Source organism: Aspergillus chevalieri, chromosome 4 (genome assembly GCF_016861735.1).
Source record: "Aspergillus chevalieri M1 DNA, chromosome 4, nearly complete sequence".
In the NCBI taxonomy this organism is placed as follows: domain Eukaryota; kingdom Fungi; phylum Ascomycota; class Eurotiomycetes; order Eurotiales; family Aspergillaceae; genus Aspergillus; species Aspergillus chevalieri.
In genome coordinates this window covers 1,023,561-1,041,960 of record NC_057365.1, presented here as the reverse complement: position 1 = coordinate 1,041,960, position 18,400 = coordinate 1,023,561, and the positions used below count along the sequence as shown (strand labels likewise).

At 46.9% G+C, this 18,400-nt stretch overlaps 5 protein-coding genes across 5 annotated transcripts; 2 read left to right on the top strand and 3 right to left on the bottom strand.

Annotated features, from left to right (window-relative positions):
- Nucleotides 1-197: 197 nt before the first annotated feature.
- On the top strand, nucleotides 198-1,699 carry DCW1_1 (glycoside hydrolase family 76 protein; the record flags this gene model as incomplete). Its single annotated transcript, XM_043278551.1, has 3 exons — nucleotides 198-306; nucleotides 375-1,078; nucleotides 1,124-1,699. 3 exons carry the CDS (start codon nucleotides 198-200, stop codon nucleotides 1,697-1,699), a joined length of 1,389 nt encoding a protein of 462 aa, XP_043136319.1.
- Nucleotides 1,700-2,101: 402 nt separating this feature from the next.
- Nucleotides 2,102-4,190, top strand: ACHE_40359A (copper amine oxidase; the record flags this gene model as incomplete). Its single annotated transcript, XM_043278550.1, has 3 exons — nucleotides 2,102-2,407; nucleotides 2,454-3,033; nucleotides 3,082-4,190. The coding sequence occupies 3 exons, from the start codon at nucleotides 2,102-2,104 to the stop codon at nucleotides 4,188-4,190; spliced, it is 1,995 nt and encodes a 664-aa protein (XP_043136318.1).
- A 372-nt stretch (nucleotides 4,191-4,562) lies between these two features.
- ACHE_40360S (uncharacterized protein) lies at nucleotides 4,563-4,984 on the bottom strand (the record flags this gene model as incomplete). Its single annotated transcript, XM_043278549.1, has 2 exons — nucleotides 4,563-4,754; nucleotides 4,808-4,984. The coding sequence occupies 2 exons, from the start codon at nucleotides 4,982-4,984 to the stop codon at nucleotides 4,563-4,565; spliced, it is 369 nt and encodes a 122-aa protein (XP_043136317.1).
- A 975-nt stretch (nucleotides 4,985-5,959) lies between these two features.
- Nucleotides 5,960-7,357, bottom strand: ACHE_40358S (NAD-dependent succinate-semialdehyde dehydrogenase; the record flags this gene model as incomplete). Its single annotated transcript, XM_043278548.1, has 1 exon — nucleotides 5,960-7,357. One exon carries the CDS (start codon nucleotides 7,355-7,357, stop codon nucleotides 5,960-5,962), a length of 1,398 nt encoding a protein of 465 aa, XP_043136316.1.
- A 3,437-nt stretch (nucleotides 7,358-10,794) lies between these two features.
- Nucleotides 10,795-11,241, bottom strand: ACHE_40357S (uncharacterized protein; the record flags this gene model as incomplete). The annotated part of the gene is made up of 4 exons (XM_043278547.1): nucleotides 10,795-10,900; nucleotides 10,956-11,042; nucleotides 11,099-11,160; nucleotides 11,230-11,241. 4 exons carry the CDS (start codon nucleotides 11,239-11,241, stop codon nucleotides 10,795-10,797), a joined length of 267 nt encoding a protein of 88 aa, XP_043136315.1.
- Nucleotides 11,242-18,400: the final 7,159 nt, after the last annotated feature.

Genomic DNA, 18,400 nt, shown 5'->3' with positions numbered 1-18,400 from the left:
TTATTACCAGTCCAATCGGAGCTATTGCACCCCTGCAGGGGACATATCGCCCACATTCCTTGCATATGCGGCCCTCAATGGGAATCCATCCCTCCCTTGGTAACCTCCCATATCTCGAACGAGTTTTCCTTTTCCCCGTATTGCCATGGCTATCATCCGTTCCGCACTGTGTATACTGCCAATTGTGGCTTGGAGCGATGAGGTTCATTAGCATATCGGTGAACTCTGTCTGGGTATACCTGGCTGCGTTATGGTGCTTCATCGGCACCCAGGTAGATGCGATTGAGCTTGATGTCACTGATGAAGGTAAGTCAGACCTCCATTCGCTGGACATGAACTAGTAACAAGGCGGAACTAATCCATATGGCCAACAGACAGCATCAAAAACGTCGCCAGCCAACTCGCCTGGGACCTCGTCAGTTTCTACACCGGCAACAACACAGGAGACGTACCCGGGAACCTCCCAGATCCATACTACTGGTGGGAAGCAGGAGCTTTCTTTGGGACATTGATCAATTACTGGACCTACACCGGCGACACGACATACAATGATATCACCAAGCAAGCAATCCTGCACCAAGCAGGCGAGAACGGCGACCTCATGCCGACGAACCAGACCCGGACTGAAGGGAACGATGACCAGGCTTTCTGGGCATTCACGGCCATGATGGCTGCGGAGTCCAATTTCCCTAATCCGGAAGAGGATAAGCCATCATGGCTAGCGATGGCGCAAGCCGTGTTTAACGAACAAGCTGCGAGATGGGATATGGAAACCTGCAATGGAGGGTTGAAATGGCAGATATATTCATTCAACAGCGGATACGAGTACAAGAATGCTATTTCGAACGGCTGTTTCTTCGATCTCGCGGCACGGCTGGCACGGTATACGGGCAATATCACCTATGCGGAATGGGCAGAGAATACCTGGGACTGGGCTGAAGCCGTGGGACTGCTTGGGGAGAAATACCAAGTTTATGACGGGACGAGCGAGACGAACAATTGCTCGGATATCAACCATATACAGTGGACGTATAACAATGGGGTGTTTTTGCACGGAGCAGCCCATATGTGGAATTTGGTATGTTTCAACCTCCATTAACAACTTCTAATACTAACGAAGCAGACAAACGGAGCCCAGAAATGGGAGAAGCGAATCACCGGTCTACTCAACGCACAACACGTCTTCTTCTCCAAGAACCAAACATCAAAGAACGTCATGTACGAATCCGCCTGCGAGCCCCAAGAAGCGTGCACCACCGACTCGACCTCCTTCAAAGCATACCTAGGCCGGTGGATGGGCGACATTGCCAAAATCGCACCCTTCACGTACGACACCGTCGTCTCTCGTCTGCGACCCAGTGCAAAGGCTGCGGCAGCGCAGTGCCTTGGTGGCGATACAGGAACATACTGCGGTACCAGCTGGACTAAGGGGTCCTATGATGGAACTATGGGTGTTGGCCAACAAATGTCCGCTCTGGAAGTGATCCAGGCCAATCTACTGGACACGGTTGGGGGCCCGTTAACGGATAGAACTGGTGGATCGAGTGACGGCGATAGTTCTGCCGGGACAGGAAGGACTTCCGCTGAGCTGCCGGGGCAGTGGAGACCGCTTACGCTGAAGGATAGAGCGGGTGCATGGGCTGCGACAGGCGGGCTGGGAACAGTGGTTATTGGGTATACGATATTTATGTTTTTTTGAATTGGTGCTAGCCCTCTATTGTGTAAATATCAGATGATAGTACTATGGACATTCTCCCATCTGACTGGCTCCGATGTACTTTTACCCCGGCTCTCCTCCGCATAACCCGATTTGGCAATGTAGATAACCAAAATATCAGCCAATCATAGATGCTCCTATAGAAGTACGCTAAGCCTATCAGGGCAGGAGATACGCCGAAGGACATATCACCCAATAAGAGTCAAGCACAGTTTCGACCTCCGTTCCGCAGTGGGACAGACGATCAGCAGCCCCAGGCATCGCAGCAATGCATGGCCAACACCTCGTCTATATAAGCCGTTGTCCCTCACCTCATGGCTCTTCTTTTCTTGTATTCACATATTCTACAATTTATCCCTAGTTGGTGTCAACTCCTGTATCACCATGTCCGGATTACACCCCTTCGACCCCATCACACCCGGGGAAATCCAGCTTGCCACCAAACTCCTGCAGGCCGCTCTCCCTGGCGTTGACCTGCGGTACAAGCGGATTGATATTCAAGAGCCTATCAAGAAGGATGTCGTGCCGTATATTGAGGCTGAGCGCTTGGGGAAGCCTCTTCCGCCGAAGCCGGCGCGGTTTTTGATTGCTTTGTTCCACCGGTTGGACACCGGGGCATTCTGTAAGGCATTGCTGAATGCTTCGACGAGAGCTGTTGTGTCTTTGAATGAGATGCCGAAGGATATTCAGGTGAGTTGGATATACTTCATGGGGTACATGGATGCTAACGTGACAGCCCCCTGTCGACGTGGACGAAATGATCGAAATCGAACAACTCTGTCTCAACCACCCTGCTGTCCAGGCTGAGATCGCCAAGATGCAGCTCCCATCCGGCATGAGAGTTTGCAACGATCCCTGGATCTACGGAACAGATGACCAGAACGAGTCTCGTCGTTTGTTCCAGTGCTACATGTACATTGTTGCCACGGACCACCCGCAAAACAACCACTATGCGCATCCGTGCAAGTTCTCTCCTGTCTTTGACGGTCTTACCAGACAACTGGTACGGATTGATTACTTGCCCTCTACTCCTGATCATAGCAGCGTTGAGACGCAACCATGGAGACCAGTTCCGGGAATCCAGTATGCACATGAATTGCTCGAGGAGCCTTTGCGCAATGACTTGAAGCCGTATATCGTGCAGCAGCCGGAGGGTGCTTCGTTCTCTGTGAACGGAAATGAGGTTTCATGGCAGAAGTGGAAGTTCCGGGTTGGGTTTAATACCCGGGAGGGGATGGTCATCCACAACCTGAACTATGACGGACGGAGTGTTTTCTACCGGCTGTCGGTGTCGGAGATGACGGTTCCTTACGGACGTATGTTCTGACTTCTTGCTCTACCACAATATTTAGGCTGACCAATAGACCCTCGTGCTCCCTTCCACCGCAAGCAAGCGTTTGACGTTGGAGACGTCGGCTTCGGTATCACAGCGAACGAGCTCACACTTGGATGTGATTGTCTCGGCCACATCAAGTACTTTGACGGCTTCCGCGCTGACTCGAAGGGAACGCCTATCCAGCTGAAGAACGTCATTTGCCTCCACGAGCAGGATAATGGCCTGCAACACAAGCACACAAACTATCGTACCGGCGCTGCGACTGTTGTCCGGAACCGCCAACTAGTGGCGCAGATGATCTGCACAGTTGGCAACTATGAGTACATCTTTGCCTTCATTTTCGATCAGGCTGCCAATGTCGAGCTCGAAGTGAGGGCAACTGGTATTCTCTCCACCGTTCCTTTCGACAATGAGAAGCCCGGAACGACCGTTCCATGGGGAACAAACGTCGGCCCCGGCGTTATGGCTCCATTCCACCAGCACATGTTCTCCTTCCGAATTGATCCCGCTCTTGACGGAAACCAAAACACAATTTATTACGAAGACTCCGTTCCGATGCCCGAAGACGAAAACAATCCGTACAAGGTCGGATATACCACGGAACAAACCGTCTTCAAAACAAGCAGCACAGCACAAACGAGCGTCGACCGTCACCGTGTATTCAAGATCCGCAACGACAACATCATCAACCCCATCACGTACCACCCCATCGCCTACAAGCTCCAAACATCGCCCGCACAAATGATGCTGGCAAGCAAGAACTCATTCGGACTTAAGCGCGCCGTGTTCGCCACGAAGCCGATCTGGGTGACCCGCTACCGCGACGGAGAACTCTTCGCGGCTGGGGAGTTCACCAACCAAAGCAAGCAGTCTCATGGTGTGGAAGAGATGGTTGCGCGGAAGGACCCTGTTGAGAACGAGGATGTTGTGTTGTGGCACACTTTCGGACTCACGCATAACCCCCGTATTGAGGATTTCCCGGTCATGCCTATGGAAAAGGTCAGCGTTATGCTCAAGCCGGATGGGTTCTTCACAAAGAACCCAGCGTTGGATGTTCCGCAGTCGAACCAGCTGTTCAACAAGTCAACGCTGCACCCGGAGAAGGCATGCTGTGCTCCGGGGCAGGTGAAACTGTAATGGACACTTTACTAGATAGCATATGTACGAGTCACGTAATATACGGAATCTACACTTCACGTATGCATCATCCCAGAATCTGAATAGAAACCTTCGAAAAATGCCCCTGCCCCATCATTTACCCATACGCCTCCTTCGCCTCCCCTAAACCAAACACCCTCTCATCAACAACCGGCCTAACCCTTTTCTCCTCCACAAACCGATTCATCTCCTCAAACTGCTCCCTCGTTCCCAGCACCACACTTCTCGCAATATAGGGTCTTACCAGACACTCCAACAACGTAGCCGTCCGCGCTGCGTCGGGCAAGTCACCCAGTAATACAGTCACTGAAATCAACTCATCAGGCCTTACGGCCTTGAGCGATTGAGCGATTATCGCAAGTCCGCCAACATCAACAACGAGATGTACGCCCTTTTTGTCGGGTATGAGCTGTTTGGCGGTTTCGCCCAACTTGGATCCGTCTTGTAGTTAAGCACATGATGCGCATCCAAGGAAGCAAGTTTCGGCGCTTTAGCTTCACTGCTCGTCGTCGTTATTACAGTCTCTCCCGCTGCCCGCGCAAACTACTCCCTTGTCAGCCATAACCCAACCCCAAGGGAAATAGAAAAAGACACACCTGCATCGCAAAAAGAGAAACACCCCCCGTCCCCTGCACAAGCACAACATCTACCTCCTCCAACCTCTTCAAACCCCGTAATCCAAACAACGCATTCCAAGTTGTCAGCCCCGCGCATGGCAACGTGCTCGTCTCGACAAACAACAATCCCTCGAGTCGTCTCATGGAACATCCCATAAGTGCACAGTACCGCTACTTGTGATGTTATCTACGCCACGGTTACTTCCCACATGTCTATTCAGTCGGGACCGTGGGCGTTTCATCGCTTGAATTCGACGGAATTAGATAACGAACAAACACTGGTTTTGTATGGAGAGGGGGGTGGGAAGCGAGACGAAGATACGGCAAAGCTAGAGAGCAAGTATAAAGCAGTGAGCGAGCTTCTTTTTGTTCATGCAGTAATGCGGAAACTGGTATATGGAAAAAGAAGCTCGTAAATACAGGAACCCAGAATGATAATATGAATGGGAGACAGGAAGATGGCAGGATGACTGGAAATTGAGGGACAAACATGGGAAGAGGCCACAATAAAAGAGTGGGCGCCATGGCGGCCTGGCCTCTAATGTAGTGCCATGAGGCCATTGTCGGCGCCGTCACGGAACGGCGACTGCAGCCGTGATGGTGAAGCAAAAGGTGATCCTTCGTCGAAAGACCGAGAAGGATGGGAACGCCCGCAGTGGGGCCCTGAAACAAGGAGTCGGGGTCGGGGTGCGTGGTCGTAAACACACATGGCCGTGGTGAAAGTGTCGGAATAGAGAGGTTCCTTACCGAACAATACCAACTGATGCCTGATTTATGCCTCACTGATATCATATGGCGCAAGCAGCTTATTCATTCCTTTGCCCTTATTGCTGTTAAAACCGCACATTCGCTTAGAATACTCTGTTAGGTAGCTACGGTCTTATATAGGATCCTAGATAGCTTCATTTGCACAAATCAGAGACCTCGACCATATACGTGCGCTTGATAGTTAGTTACGTACTTTCGACCCTGACTAAGCCGCAACTCTGACAGAAAGGCATGGATCACGTGTTACCAAATGACAGCCGAAAATGGCAGCCATTTGGTAAACACAAATTGTCAGTGTAAATTCTGGTCAGACAGAAAGGATCTCTCATTCTACCACCCGGACAAGCTTTTTAAGTGAGATAACTAGTTCGTCGGCGCCATCCGAATAAGTTTTTTGTTCAGAAATTCACTGAATCCCAAGTCAGACAATTCCCTGCCGAAGCCAGAGTTTTTAATGCCCCCGAAAGGCAACTCAGGAAGCGTGACAGTGCACGAATTGATGAACACCATTCCCGCATCAATCCTGTCAGCTACCGCACGGGCGTGCTTGGGGTCCTCGCTATTAACAGACGAGCCAAGACCGTATCTAGTGGCGTTCGCGAGTTCAACTGCCGCATCATCTGTGTCGACGGAGAACATCATTGCCACTGGACCAAACATCTCTTCCTTGTAAATAGGGTTCTCAGCCGAAATATTTGTAAGGATGGTAGGCTCGAGATAAAAGCCCGGGCGGTCGATACGTTTACCACCGCACACTAGTGTGGCGCCGTGTTCCACGGCTCGATGGATCTGCTCCAGCAAGGTTTGCAAAGCGCTTTCGGAGAAAACTGGACCAATCGTCGTTTTCGGGTCCATCGGATCTCCAGCTTCTAGGGAGCTGAAGTGTTGCTTCACACCCTCAAGAAAGAGATCACCACGTTCTTTACCGACAACGATGAACCGTTTAGGCGCGGCACAAACTTGACCCATAGCCACCAAGCGACCACTACTAGCCCGTGATATAGCAGCCTCCAGGTTCGCATCTTCGAGCACTACGAAAGGATCAGACCCGCCTAATTCAAGGACAACTTTCTTTAGGTGTCGTCCGGCACGTTCGGCGACGCCTGCGCCGGCCGCCTCGCTACCTGTAAGCGTGACGCCACGCACACGGAAATCATCGACTAATTGATTCATCTGCGATCGGGAACCAAAGATGTTCGTGTAGGCCCCAGGGGGCGCACCAGCATCTTCGAAGATCTTCGCGAAGGCGAGTGCACATTGGGGCACTGATGCTGCATGCTTCGCTAGCACCACATTGCCAGCCATCAACTGTGGTCCTGCGACGCGTGCAAGTTGATAGTAGGGGTAATTCCAAGGTTCGACGGCAACAATAATACCGATGGGCTCAGAAACAACTTCCGCCACAGCTCCGCTTCCGCGCTCCTGGACAGTTGTCGGTCTCAGGAAACTCTCAGCATTCACGGCAAAGTACTCCAGAATATCGGCTGACAGTGAAACTTCATAGCATGCTTCGGTGTATAATTTACCCATGTCCTTGGTTGCAATCTCAGCTAGCTGTGCAGTGCGGTCCCTGATGAGACCAGCCGCGCGCGTCATAATCTCTGCTCTAGAGCTGGCGGTACGCCACCTCCAGTCCTTCTCAAAGCATTCTTGAGCAGTGCTCAGTGCTTTACTGACGTCAAGATCGGTGCTGTCTGGAAAAGATCTCACGAGTTGGCCTGTTGCCGGGTTAATTGTCTTGTAGTGATTGGAAGAAGCCATTGCGAATATATGATCTGACGAGTCGTGGAAGGGAAATAATCGACTTCAACTGTCGACCAATATCTTGGAATACTGGAGTAGTATTTGTACTTGTAACAAAGCAGGACTTTCTCTGTATCATTTGAGTCCCCATCCCGCGCTATTCATGACGTAATATACTGGTGGCTATTCCTGTATTCCATTGGGTCATATTGTTTTCGTCTACAGGTAGGTGAATCTGTAGGTCTCGACTTTGTGATCTTGTGAGTCTTTTGACGCCATAATACATCATTCAGTCCGGTTCGCTCCTATTTGGTGAGTTTATCGCTCGTTCCAGGTGTAGCTCCGTGTGGTGAGCGAATAGAACAATAACTCGCGTGACATAAACCAGCTCACTTAGTTAACTAAGCGAGGCTTGATTCTAATTTTTCGATGGCCAATAAGCTACTATGAAGTACGTTATCATTAGGGCTTCGACGGATAACGCATCCTGTATATGGGACGCGATTCTGGCCTCAATATGAAGTCATCGAAAAGACTCTCCCCTCTAAGCAAATGATTTCTTCTATTGAAATTCTGACCTACAGGCTTGACACCTGGAATTGGTATAAAGCCCAACGTCATTTTGTCCGTGACAACATTTTGAGAGGCAGGAATTTCGCCGCGGTTACGTTACAAACATACGATTACAACGCCTCCCATGATTGCCATATTAAGGAATGTCTTGCATTCTCCAGCTATTGCAGGGCTTTCAAACAAAAGAGACCAGACATTTCCCGCCTGATAGGTTGACAGAGCCCTAGGTAAACACTCAATATGTTGACCACGAAGGTCTATCTATCGGTTCCTCCCCTGACGTATGGATGATCCATCGCAAAGTCTCCGATGACCTTTACCAATAATATGTTATCGTATCGGACTACTCTTGCTGGTGTTCCCTATGGTCCTCAGCTATGACCTGAAGCGTCTGCCGCATCATCCCTACTATGGAAGCCCTAATACGACATGTATTTATAGAGCAGTCAGGAACAGGTTCATTGTTTTATAGTGGGATCGCCTTCAGCTGAGGGGAAGGTACATAGGGGCCACGTATGATGCAGAGATCTGCAGAGCGTCTACAGTACTATGACAGGCGCAACATTCTACTTGCTTATGAGAAATTGTTGGGAGCTGAACTTAACCGTCTCTCTTTATTCAATAACACTTTCCATTTGAATCTCTTCCTGACGACAATATTTCCGGTGCTGGGACCCAGTCCACCGTAGATGAAGTGATACATGTCGCTGGCTGAATATTCTTTTTTCGTTATGCGCAGCAGTAGAAGAGCCGTACGTGAACTAGAAGCGATATAACGGTTGATGTTTTAAATGCAGCAGGAGGTTGTCTATTTTCAGCTAAGACAAGATCCTATGTCATAGTGTGCGGTGGTAAACCACAAATAATATAGGGCGGGGCAAAATTGAAGGAGGGGTAGTAAGTCCCAGTGTCACCAAGAATGTAAATACAATTTCCATAACGCATCATAATTTAAACTGCAATTGGTCCATAGTTGTGAGCCAACGGAGTACATGATTAGTGAGCAAAGATGGGTAGATTAAGGGAAAAGTCCATCTCATCGGTGTTTGATATTCTTTTATCTGTGCTCCGAAGGCTCTTCAGTGAATAAAATTTGATTCCCGTTGTTATTGGCATTGTTTATATCATTCCTTGCTAGACTGACTCTCCAACAGCATCCACTTGCTCAACAATTCGCGGACTGAACGTCAATAACGATACCATCTGTCAGCTCCACACTCTGCAGGTCTTTTAGTGAGACGTTGTCTGATGCTTGAAATCTGATTTACTATTAGTATTCAAGAGAAACAGCAATAAAGTCTCAGAATCTTGTTCATACCCCAGGGTATGGGTAGGAGGATAGCTGCGGGTCGAAATCATGTGAGTAAAGTCTGAGCCTCCCTTCCCACCAAGCTTTTTTTGAACTCCGTGAAACTATTAGGTATGTTTGTTGGCAGATGGTATGCTTTTAAGGATGGGGTAGTACAAAGTCTCAATATTTCTGCCATGTTGCGCGTAGGCTTCGTCTTCTGTGAGGCGGATGCTGGCTCTCTATGGAGAGTAGAATGTGTTAATTCTGTTATGCTTTGTATAGGTAGAGAAGAATCCAACCAACGTATAATGACATTTTTGACTCGGAAATGGTGGTGAGAATATTGTTTATCAGTTGAATTCGTCTGGGGTTCTTATATCTACTATGACCTGAGTTCCGCCGGCTATGTCATAGCTGAACCGAGCTGACCCAAAATCTCAGCTAAACGAGGGGCTCATTTCACGCCAATCCTTCCCATATTGCCCGAGATATCATAGTGCTGTGTAATTGGCCAGGGACGATCCACAGTGGCTGACTGACGATCTCTTGCTGGCACGCTATAAATTTGTTCGAAGATTGTCCATGGGCTTCCAAAGTACAAGTATATAAGGAAGTGATTATGTAGAGCAGGCATAATTCATATTATGATCAGTATGCGATTTTGTGTAGCTCTATAATGTTATCAAACTGACTCACCCAAGGTATGCGGGACCGGGAGTGGTAGGATTTCACAGGTGTTAAAATTGCTGATAGACTCTGGGCTTGCAGGGGACCTATTGAACAGAGGAGTAGTACTTTTCCTCTATATATGACGTACGGCTCTGATGGACGTCAGGGCTGCTGCGAATGTACTGATACAATGTTTCCAGTAACGCACCGTCCGATACCAGCAAATATTTCAACTAATGTAAGATGTTATATTAGTCGTTAAAAAGATGGATATAAACATCGGAGATGTCAATATGGTCTTGAGATTCTGCATTACAGGTCCATCAGGCTTAAGAACTTAAATAGATATAGTTTAAACATGAACTAGTTAGAACCAATTCTGCCCATGGGCATCCAAGTAGCTCAGAAGTATGCATTAGACTGCAAACGGTTATGTCTTTCACCTTTCAATATGATTGGTCCTGATTCTAGTATACATCTACCGATCTTCCGGCGGAAAGACTTCGGAAAGCCGTTTGACTCACTAGAGAATGTTTAGCTTGCGCATCGATTATGGGAGCCAATCTCAAATTGAGTGGTAACGGATGTCGATGACCGTCTGATGCCTTTTTTTTTTATTATTACTGTTTCTTAATCGTACTTCATCCAAAATGAATGACAGATAGAGCAGTCGTGCTCGAGGTATACCATGATACAGCCCAAGGAGCGAGGCCTCGGTGCAATAATAGATATAAGAGCATGTATATGTAGAACAAAAAATATCAATACCGATTCCCTGCCTCCGTTTACTGGAAATTCCCATGTGTTGGTATTCGGATCTCTTCAGGTCTACAAAGTGTGTAGATGCCTAAATTTAGATGTGACGATTATCGGAGTACAATAGATACATGTTGGTACATAATAATATTATTAACAGCTACACCTATCTCTCTGCAGGACGGTCCACTCGTTGAACCTGAGTTATAACACCCTCTGCCAATTGCACACTCTGCAGTTCCTCCAATGAGACACTGTCCGATGCCTCAAACCTGATATTTGTCAGTAGTCAATATAAACAACTAGTTCGAAGAGCCGTAGACTTGCAGTGTAATATGAAAAGGAGGGTACCCTGAATTAAAAGCGAATCGTTGAAACCTCAACACACCCTTTGCACCGAATTTGGTTCTCGCTCTGGTAGCCTGTTAGACAAGACATCCTATGGCTGGTAATGGGAGAAGCGTTTGTACATATTCTCAATGCCTGCAGCATATTTACTGTCGGCTCCAGGGGCGTAGCGGATTGTTAGCCTCTAAAGGTCGTATTGAGTTAATGATTTGGGTTGGAAGACTAGATTCAATTCGGGTGGGGCTAAGCAAACATATTTGGTCATTTTGTGCCGTGATATTTCTGGACCGGAATTCGAATATGAGGGTGATGCGGTGGCTGTTGGTTCGGGTCACGGTTAGGCTTATCCCTTTATATGCCTTCGAGCAAGGAGTTGTGGGGAAATCAGGAACTGCGGGGGGACACGTAGCATGCACAAGATGTACATCAATGCTTTCATTGAGCCTGATTGGATAACAGATCCAGATTACGGAGATGTCCAGGAGCATGCGTTATCACATAGATAGCGCGGCAGGCATAATATTACAGTATTGTTATTAGGAATTGAATTAAGAACGCACCGTTCGGGCTTGAGTTGATAGACGTCGGAGCTAATACCTGCTCCTTTGGCTATAATTACCTCAGTATGGCTAAGAACAAAATGCCCTATCCTTCCGTTTCCACTCTCTCAACGCTTTTTTTGTGCCATGCTGACTATTATCAGAATGCTTCTATGTAAATAATGGTGAGATGAAATGTGAAGAAATACGGATAAACGAGCTTTATAGAGTATTCTTTACACTCGAACATAATTATAGACATACGCTCCAGCCATTTTGAAGTCATACAGTAACTCTCAGTTATTATCACATAATATTCACCTCATAATATCACTTCAGTGACCTCGGTCCGTATACCTGGTGCCAGTTGTACATTTCGCAGATCATTCAATGGAACATTATCTGGTACCCAGAACCTGGATCATGTCAGTATCTAGCATAGATCCGGAAACATCAGACATACATAGTAAAATGGCTAAGTGGACCCGGTCTTGGAGTTTCAATGAATTGATTGAAATGCAAAGCACCCAAGTTACCGAATTTGACCTTCGTTCTGGTAATATGTTAGACGTACAATATATCTGATCATATGATGTAAAGTAGTACATGTATTCAATATCTTGGGCATATTTCTCATAAGCGTCGGGGCTGTAAACGATCATGCACCTCTAGGTGTAACATTGAATCAGCACTCTGTTTTCGCAAAATTCAGCAGGAAAAACGAACATATTGGGTCATTCTGCACTGCGCTACTTTGCTCCTCTTGTGCTGCGACTTATCAAGGAAGGTGACCGAGGTCGATTGATCTCATGGTATTTGTAGAGGTATGTTCATTATATACCTCGAGCTCCAGAATTTCTGTCCTACAGACCGACGCAGAACGGTCTAGCATCAAATCGGCGGGAAAACAATAGATTCAGATACGATGCGGAAAGCATGCCTCTAGTTTGTCAGATCAGATCACTGACCCATAATGCAGGTTAGGCCGGGATGAAGGACACAGAGTGATCAAATTGAAACTCTTCGCGCTTGTCAAGCAGAAAGTCCCATGTTTCAGAGTCGGTGAGCGTAGCCCGAGGCATACGATAGGTCTGCTGCATCAGGAGACATGCAGTAGACTATTTGCGCTACTACGTGGACCGAAGGCGCCTATTCGTTAGAATTCTGAACGAGGCTGAGTTCCCATCTCACCTAAGAGTCTCAGATCGCGCCGGAATCCTCTTCGTGCATTTGCAGAGAAACGGCCCGGAAGCTGCTTAATTGGACCACGGTTGCTGCAAGTGTCGTCGAATTATGTTTCGAGGAGGGGTCGGTCTGAATCAAAAGTTGTACACATATACAAGCTACGCTATTGGTACAGAAATCAAAGACAGCAGAATAGCAAATTTGATCTAAGTCTACCGCTTGGCCATGTTTTAGAAGTTCTTTTCGTGAGTAGTTGTCCCTTTATGTTTGTGCACGCGTCTCTCCATTTAGAATTGTGGTATGATGCTATTGAGACGCAGTTAGAGCACAAAATGAGAAGCCGCATCACAGACAATGGTGAGAGCGGGATTAGAAGACGAAGTAAAAACCCTTTTCGTAGAGAAAACATCACTGCCCGGTATAGCCCTAATTGCTATGACGTTGATGCATAAAACTCTCATTATAAGTACAAGAGGAAGAAGTGAATGAGAGAAGACAAGGAAAAAAAGGAAGAAGAAGAAGAAGCAAAAAGTGGAGCTACCAGAGACTATCACAAAACCTGTATAACAACCGGATAAAGACCCTCTCCTAGCCGTATCGCCTGTAGCTCCTCAATTGGAACAGTATCAGGTGCTGTGAAGCTGTATGTCCAATCAGTAATTGCCATAAACAGAAAAACAACAGCCATACGTGGTACTCTCGGAAAGACCCGTTCCTGGTGTCATCGGTTGAAAGCCTGAAGCACCCTTTTCACCATATTTTGTCGCCAGTCTGGTAGGTTGTTAGATATGTATGCAGCTCTAGAAATAATATGAAAGGATGGAGAGAAATACACATATCCCAGGTTATTGTGAAATCTCCGAAACGCCGCAGCATCGGCATACCGAACAACGACTATCTAATGAACGGCTTAACATCTTACACGGCATTCCAACTTCCTTCCAGGCCTCATCCAACTAGAGGTGTTGACTTACAAGCCTTTGCATTTGCGCCAGTGTAGCAGGTCTCAAGATGAAGATAATTGAGCTTGATTAGGGGGGGATCACTGAAAATCAATTTGTTGTTGGGCAGAAATCTTTATCTGTTAAATACCATTTTTGTCGATTAGTGACTGGGTTCTTAACTGAGGGGAAATTTCAATTAGGACCACATGGCATGCAGCACAGATGCATCTTGACAGAATAGTTTATGCACACTATATCTCACCTAAGCAGATCAGTGGGTACTGCACACGTTGTCCAATCGATATGCCGGAACGGTAAATCTCGAGTATGATAAGTCAGATAGGACACGGTTCTTAGCATTGACGGAAGGTGTTTCATATCACTGTTCTTATTATCCCATGACCTTCTGCGTCCGAGCCCCCGGTAACTCTTTCACTGGTCCGAAAAGGGCTCATAGCGCATCGAGTACTGTTAGCGCACACACTAGGCAGGGATAGTCTTGCAATGCCGCTTTCAGGAGCTCCAGGGACGATTGAATGAATTCAACATTTGGAAACTTCGTAATTCGCTTTTTGTATGGCACATAGACACTTATGTTCCTCTGACAGTAAGAAACTGTTAAGGTGTAGCAGTATACATTATTAAGCCAATTTTCCCAGGCTAATTTACAGGTTGGTAAACTGCCATCATGCCCAATGAGCATCCATGGACAAAACCAGAATGGTCAATGAAAATCTGAATAGCAAGTAAATAAACTATTTGTTTTTGAGATTAATGAGTAGGCTATAGATATTCAATAATTGACATTTCAGTGGACTGAACAGAGGCAAGCAAAGGCTTCGTCTCGAGCCCTAAATTCGTCTAGTCCTGACACCCTATCCCGGCCACAAGCTATGCATCAAATACGAGACACGCCCCTCTAGAAACTCAGGCATCCAGTGGTTGAAGCTCGAACCTAATACCCCTCGGAAAGTCTATCATCTTCAACTGATACACATGCACGTTGGATGGCACTTCTATTCTGGAATTTATCAGCCCCCAATCAACGGATTGCATCAAGAGCAAGAACCATGCAACGGAAATAGTACATACACAGTGGAGACCTTGGGAGGATAGTTTGGAAAGCGCTCAAATGCCGCAAGCTTTGCACCCACTTCAGCGAACCTTCTCCTAACTCTGGTGGACTGTTAGATTTGTAGTAAGCGTACAGTAGGAGCGAGTATAGTAAAGGGAGTATAGTACATATCCTCAATATATGCGCATTCCGAGAAGTCGCTGAAGCGCACGTTAAGGCGCTAACACAGGGCCAAATTAGGATATGTCTTAAGAGCTGTTCGGATGGGACTTACGAGGTAATAAGGCATATTTAGTAAATGCTAGCTGTTTAGATTGCTAGTACAAACTAAGCGCTGAACCTTGGGTACTATATAGTTTATGGGTTGATGCCGCAGCTGAAATTGACAAGACCCACGGTTAGCCTACCGACGACTCGGGTGACAAGGAGGATTTGGATGTGCTCCGAAGGACCGAGGACACGATGACAGCGAAAGTAACGGAAAAGTCGGAATAATTCCCGATAGTCAGACCGGAAGGAACTGCAGTAAGCACTACATATATTGCAAAAGCCATTTCTCTCTTTTAGCTCAATTAGCCGACGGGTATATGCATTCGACGGTCGTGTAACGCGAGTGCATGAAGAATAGTATTGTTTGCCGCCTTTCCAATGCAAGATCAAAGCAAGTAAGCGCCGAGGAATCTTCAAGTAGCCAATTATGGAGTTGGAAGGAGAAAGGCCGGAATGTTGTTTGCCATTGAATCTGCATCGTACTGGGCAGGAATAGATGCATGAAGCTGTCACAGGGACAATAGACAATAATCCGAGAAATACGAAGAAGAACAACAAAGCATGAGTTTAAATGTCTGATGAATTTAATCCCTGTCCCTCATGTGACCTTGCTCGGCGTATTTGCACCGGAAATTCTGTCTATGCCATAAGCCAAAATTAAACAGCCAGAAACAGCTATCCGCAACATATGGAAGGGAGTAACTAATCGATATTTAGCCACTTTTCAAGTAGACTCTAATACCGATATATGTGGTTTCCTTACGAGCTCGCTCGGTATCGAGGAATTCTGGTCGGGGTTTGCATTCTACTGATGCGAGTTGTCAGTGTAGAGCTGTTGTTGCCTGTATACTGCAGGGACTTCAATTACTACGCAGCAGCCGAGCTGTAATTCCCTTAGGTGATAATGATAAAGTTAGGATAACAATGGACTGGTCAGCCAAGAAGTAAACAACGGTTGCGATACCCTCCTCTCCGAGCTTTATATTCAGCAAATCATCCAAGGAGACACTGTCCGGTGAGTCGAAACTATTGTTGATCGGTATCCAGTGTAGCAAGTGCAATGTCTCTGAGTGTATATTCCATACATACATAGTGGAATAACTAGGTGGAAAATCCGGATATGTCCAAATGGTTTCCAATTGGAAGCACCCATCTCGCCGAATTTGGTTTTCAGCCTGGTGAATGATGAGCGCTATAACATGATAAATTCCAAGAGAAAATGAAATATACGATACAGGTTTTCGATATTATCGTGATTTTGTTCAAAGTAATAGGAATATTCATAACGGATCGAAAGAATCTAAGAGCAGAACTATCTAGTATCTCGTAAAAGACTGTAAAACTCAACAGACGTAAGAAATCATTTTGTGTAGCGGTCTTCCCAATATCAAGACGATCTGTGTTGAGACTGAGTAGAACCTCTTTTCTATTATTATATGGCTCAAGGCTGTTTACGGGAAGATCGCCATATAGCATGCAATCTGAATTTCTCATCCTCGTCCGATTCGATAACGGGCAGTCCGTATATACATGCGGTCAGAATGCAGGATGAACGCATTGCAGCCACACGTGCTATTACGGAGATGAAGTTGAAACATGACCGATTTGCCATTTTCCAAGAACCGCATTGAGCCGGTGAGCGGCCGGTCTTTTACTGTTAGCATGGCCAGATAAGCCCTCCGTAGCAAGTTGCTACGCTGAAAGCTGTTCCGGTGTTGTATAGAGCCCGGCTTCCGAGTGAGATGATTATTTGTCGCCGTTTCTTACTACTCTGTTTCTTGTCAATCTAAGTAAATAAGGTTATTCAACAGTAAGTATACATAATGATAAGCGTATCTGCCATCAACCGGGTGAGGTATGACGATAGTCCGTTTGGAAGACATTTCCGATGCCTCCGGTATATGGATAGCACCATCGCTGATGGCCATCTTGGTGCCGAGCATGTCGTGTCAGATTAGCGGAAGCTCGGCTTGGGCATTAAAGAGGATTGAATGCCCTCAATGCCCGGTACGTCTGACACCGGAGCTTTGGAAACTCGACTGAAGCAAATCCGAACAGACCGTACCCCTGGGACGGTTCAATGCAGTCAAGCCATCTCAAGCTAATCCTATTTGGCACAATGTAACAAGTTCTGTGCTTCGCGGCTCATCCGCCGTGCGGCTTGACAGATAGAGTGAGTGGCATTTGTGCTCTTGTTTGTATCGGTCAAATAGCAACCCAATATCCGCCAGAACTGTGATAAACTATCTACATCGGTAGTCGCGGACGTTACGTAAAATATAGATTGATGTCTATGGAGTAACCAATACACTGACAAGACCCCAAGCCCTAGCTTATTCGAGTTTTAACGTGGCAAATACAACTGACTATATACTCGTTCATTCACTTCGTGGAACAAAACGAAGATACCCTCACCCAGCTTCGCGTAGCGTATAGCCTTCTCGCGAAGTTCCAATACCCGGGAAATCGTCATATTTCATTTGTGTTATAGGAGTGCTCAATTCATTTATTGCTGCCAAACACAATGAAAATCGCACCATTTATCGTACTCAAAGTGTACGGCATGCCATAGTTCAAGGAATTATACAAAGTGGAGCAACAAGCTATTCAACCAGCATCTGCATCACACACTGCAATGCGTAAATGACGTTCCGGCGAGTGGAAGTAAGTGGTGGAAGGGTGTATATAAGGCAAGGAACCGATGAAAAACAACACAAAGAGAACAATAGTACTCACGCTATCGCTAAGAATACAAAGCACATCAACCAAAGCCATGGAGCGGTTGAGAGAAGAAATGCGTATAAGGATGAAGAACGGCAGTCGAAAGAAGAGCAGCCAAGGCGCGGTCTTTCCTTTTTTGGCGTTTGGGCCCTGGGCCTCTGATGTCGCATAATCCTCATGTCCATATCGACGCGTCTCTTCAGCTGGCTAAACGTGAGACCTGGTACCATTCTGCCCGTGTTTCTAAGATGAGTGCGGCCCGGTCCAGTGCACGTTTCTTTAACATCGGCGGCAGAGCCTCTTTGATTTCTCCTTGGAATCCCATAGGGTTAAGGCTGAAAGTTCTTTCCAAATCTTCCAATGCGACGTCTTCGCTCTCCTATCAGTATTTCCGCCCATTGCAGAACAATCGCCGTCAAATCAGCAGCAGGAAAGACCTTAGCCTCATTCGCAAGAAATACCCTTAGATCATCCACACAAAAACCAACGCTGCTCATGATGCTGGTCTCAGGGTCACCTTGCCAGAGCTTCCTATAAATACTCATGCGCGCTTCAATCTCTCCGAGAAGCGGTTTCATCAACGCACCATCTTTATCGAGCTCTTCCAGTTTCAAGGCTATACGTTCAGCTGAAGTGGTATCGAAGACGGTCGCGTTATCCCTGTCGGGGTCGGGCCCGGACGGGTCTGGA